The following is a 3,998-nucleotide window of genomic DNA, read 5'->3' as shown; positions in this document are numbered from 1 at the left end:
CCCCGAGCATCCTCCCCTGCCCATTGGCTCCGCGGCGGGGGGGGCCCGGCCCTATATAACGTCTGGGAGGCCTCAGAAGGGGTTAAAAGGAAAAAAAAAAAAAAAAAAAGGAAGGAAAAAAACCACCCCAACAAACCCAAAACCCCAAACGCCGTCCGCCTCAGCCCAAACCCCAAAGCCATCACCAGCACCACAGCCCCACGCCGGAGCCGCCTCCCCGCTGCCCGCCCGGCGGGGAGCCCTTCCCGGCCATGGTGCGCTGCTGAGCGCGGCCCCCGGGGCCAGCGGGGCGGACCATGAACCTGGTAGGGGGCTACCAGCACCACCACCACCACCACCACCACATGCTGCACGACCCCTTCCTCCTCGGGCCGGCGGCGCGGTGCCACCAGGAGCGAGCCTATTTCCCCGGCTGGGTGCTCAGCCCGGCCGAGGTGACCCCCGAGCTCCCCGGGCAAAGCCCGAGTTACGGCCCCGCCGAGTACGGCCCGGCCGGCCCGGGGCGGCTGGAGGCTCTCAGCGGTCGCCTGGGTCGACGGAAAGGGGTCGGGGGACCCAAGAAAGAGCGACGGAGGACGGAGAGCATCAACAGCGCCTTTGCCGAGCTCCGAGAGTGCATCCCCAACGTGCCCGCCGACACCAAACTATCCAAGATCAAGACCTTGCGCTTGGCCACCAGCTACATCGCCTACCTGATGGAGGTGCTGGCCAAGGACAGCCAGCCCGGGGACACCGAGGGCTTCAAAGCCGAGCTCAAGAAGGCCGACGGCAGGGAGAACAAGAGGAAAAGGGAGACGGTAAGAAGCGGGTCTGGACCCCGCTGCCCCGGGCCGGGCGCGGGCGGGGAAAGCCCCGGGACTGCGGAAAAAACACCCTTCCCGGTCCCGCTGGAGCCCTTCTTTTTCCCAGCTTAAAAACAAACACCCATGGGGGGTACCTCGGCAGGGAAAAGCCCGTCCCGGCTCCCGGGCGCTTTCCCCGATGGATGAACCCCCGGTCCTTCCATCCCCTCTCCCGGCCGCTTTCCCGGGAGGAGCGGGCGCGTTTCGGGGCAAGGGCGGCCGCTTTCCCCCCGCCGCAGCGGACGGGGTGCACGGGCGGGAACCCCAAAACCCCCTTTTTTATCCTCGGGCTGGTAGGAGCCGCTCGGAGCCGCGGGCTCGCCTGCAGCCCCGAGGCGGGCACAAGGTGCCCGGGCCCCCGCTGCCTCTGACCGCTCCTTTCTCCCCCTTCTCCCCGTCTCCTCTCCCGCAGCAGCCCGAGGTCTACTCGCAGCCTTTGGGCCACGGCGAGAAGAAGCTGAAGGGCCGGACGGGCTGGCCCCAGCAGGTCTGGGCTCTGGAACTGAACCCCTGAGGGCTTCCCCCGACGGCGCTCCCCGCTCGCCCCTCCATGTGCAATGCCGGAGAGAGCCCGGCCCGGCCGCCGGAGCCAGCCCCGGCCCTGTTGCCCCCGCCGAGGCCGATGCTCCGCGGGAGACAAGCGACGGGCGCCTTGCGGGGCCGGATCCTGCCCGCCCCGTCGGCCGGCCGGGCCATTCCCCCCCTCGCCCCTTCCCCGGTTTGCAGTAATCGTTGCTCTTTCCCGCTGCCAGCAGCGATCGGCGGCTCCTGCTCCCCCCGCCCCGGGCCGGGCTGAAGCGGTTTAGTTCGTTTGCTGTTGTAAATACGAGCCCCAAACCCCGTCCCCGTCCGCTGCCTGACCGACGTGTGGCTGCGGTGAAACTACCTAGAGGTGCATTTGGGAACACTCCTGTGCCGGGTTTTCTACCTCAGATCTGCATGACCACTTCCCGAGGGACCGCGCGCGCCACACCACGTATTTAAAACGGAATAATTAACAAACAAACAAACAAAAAAATTAAATAAAATTTAAACTTTATGCAAACAGCCTCGGCTCCGACCCCTGCGCCCTCCCTGCCGGCTCAGATCCCGCTGGTTGCCAGGATAAGGGGTCCTGCGGGATTAAGGACTCCCCTGAAGTTAGTACCTTGCTATGGGGCTGATCCATGCGAGGGAATTCCCTCCCGTGGGATCATTTGGGACTTGTTTATGCCGTGCTGGCTCATGCCGGTAGCTGGTGGGCTCTGTGAAGGGTACCCGCTGTTCACCCCAGGGCACAAATTGCCTCTGCCCTACAACCCCTTTCCCTCCTCACCCTGGAGACCTGCTAGAGGGACTGGACTTCTATTCGGCATGGGGAAGGATGGCAGGATCAGGCCTTTACAGCTTGTGGATGGCGCAAGCACAGCAGAGCTGTGGAGCCCCAGTCTTCATGCTGCCGTGCAGAGAACCAGGGCTCAGCTCCCCTTCCCTGCCCCGGCAGCTCCTGACTCCATTCTCACAGGGATCCCCTCTTAGCCGCTGCCTCAGCTGCATTTTGAAGGAGCAACATTCCCTCCTCGCCATCGAACACACGGATACCACCAGCCTCAGACACACCAACGATCATGCAGCCCAAAGTCCTGTCACCTCTTAGGCTTAAATCCTTAATAATGCTTAACGATTAAAGCTGAATCCTCATTTCTTTATTCTGTGCACACTCAGCTCTGTTACTGAGCGATGGCTTCCCAGATGGGCTCAGGGCCTGATCCTGCCTGGCCGTGCCGCTGGTCCCAGAGACACCAGGATAGACCCTGACGCTCAGCTGGCTGCTCGGGGCAAAGAAAACCAGCATGGGGTTGGAAGGTTAATCCAAGGGCTCAGCAGGGAGCATTTACATTTTCTATTTGAATCCAAGCTTTTGCTTGCGACTAAAGGTATAGAAATAGTGATGCAACATCAGCAAATCACTGATAGATCGATCAATGTGTGCATGTGCAGCCACATGGACCAAAAACACTGCAGCTCACCCATGGGGAAGCAGCTCGGGGTTTGTAATCACTTTGTGTGTGTGTACAAATACAGCCGGATGGACACACAAATATTGGGGGGTGTAACAAAAGCTCCCTGAATGATCAGGCTGCGGGAATCAGCCTTCCCGTGTTTGGGAGCCGCTGCACCGCTGCTTTCCCGATGTGTTTTCTGATTGCTTTGAATGAGGTGGAGATGAGGATGGAGAGACTGCCTGAGCGCAGCAGTGCCACACCGGTTGGGTTTCAGTTTTGTTTGGGCTATAAGAAGTTCAGCACGGCACCAAGGCCACGAGTGAATTTAGAACAGGGCATTCCTAAACCCAAATACATTTAAGGGGAAAAAATAAGACAGAAAAAAAAAAGTACAGAAAATCAGCCCCAAATATCCTATTTTGTGGCTGAGTTTCACAGTCCCTGAAAGTGCTGGGGTTTTACAGGAAGGCTCCTAAACCATCGCTAACACTGTAATCCAGTGCCCCGTAAATGTGTTCAGCACCAATCCTGGTTATGTGCGCCTGTATCCCCGCATCCGTACGGCACTGGTCAGGGCTGCTCTCATCGGATGCGAGAAAGGGTTAATGGAGGGACCTGGGATTTCTCTGCTGCGTGAGGCTGGAGGCTCTGCGCAGGAGTCGGGCTCTGCCTGGAACATGGTTTGCAGCTTGAGGACCCTCCTCTACCTCACCAAGAACCTTTGGTGTTTTTTCCCTATGAATTTCCAGCTTTACTTCTGGGAAGGGGGCACCCTGCCGAGCCGGGGGATGCTCTGCCTGCATCCGCTTTTCTTACCACCAGATTCTGGTGGTGGTACCTGCTGGCTGCAAACTTTGGGGAAGGGTGTCTCCCACGCCAGCATCCCTCACTCCTTCGTGATTTTGCAAAGGAAAAACACTCTCAGTTTCCATCTGCAGAGGGTTTCCCTGCCTGGCAAGGGGATTTTCCTGCAAGATACAGGCTCAGCGTTTTGGGAGAGGGTGGGTGAAAAAGATCAGTGAACAATTCCTGTTCCCTGGGCTTCACCGCTCCCAAAAACGCACGCTTTGGAAGGGGTGAATCTGCAAGCAGCGAGCTCCATCCCTGCCTCAGCTCCGGGGCTGGGAAAGGTGTTGATGCTGAGCTCAGCAGCTTAGGATGGGGTCACCCC

At 59.7% G+C, this 3,998-nt stretch overlaps 1 protein-coding gene across 1 annotated transcript; it reads left to right on the top strand.

Annotated features, from left to right (window-relative positions):
- The first annotated feature begins 296 nt into the window (after positions 1-296).
- On the top strand, positions 297-1,357 carry HAND1 (heart and neural crest derivatives expressed 1). Its single transcript, XM_030504648.1, has 2 exons — positions 297-797; positions 1,255-1,357. Exons 1-2 carry the CDS (start codon positions 297-299, stop codon positions 1,354-1,356), a joined length of 603 nt encoding a protein of 200 aa, XP_030360508.1. The 3' UTR covers position 1,357.
- Positions 1,358-3,998: the final 2,641 nt, after the last annotated feature.

This window comes from Strigops habroptila, chromosome 12 (assembly GCF_004027225.2).
Source record: "Strigops habroptila isolate Jane chromosome 12, bStrHab1.2.pri, whole genome shotgun sequence".
NCBI classification, from domain to species: domain Eukaryota; kingdom Metazoa; phylum Chordata; class Aves; order Psittaciformes; family Psittacidae; genus Strigops; species Strigops habroptila.
Note: the sequence above shows the minus strand (reverse complement) of the source record. Positions and strands in the feature narration are given on the sequence as shown.

Coding starts and splice junctions, on each gene's coding strand:
- HAND1 (XM_030504648.1), top strand. CDS start 297: ATGAACCTGGTAGGGGGCTACCAGCACCACCACCACCACCACCACCAC. Junction 798..1,254: donor ACAAGAGGAAAAGGGAGACG/GTAAGAAGCGGG, acceptor CCTCTCCCGCAG/CAGCCCGAGGTCTACTCGCA.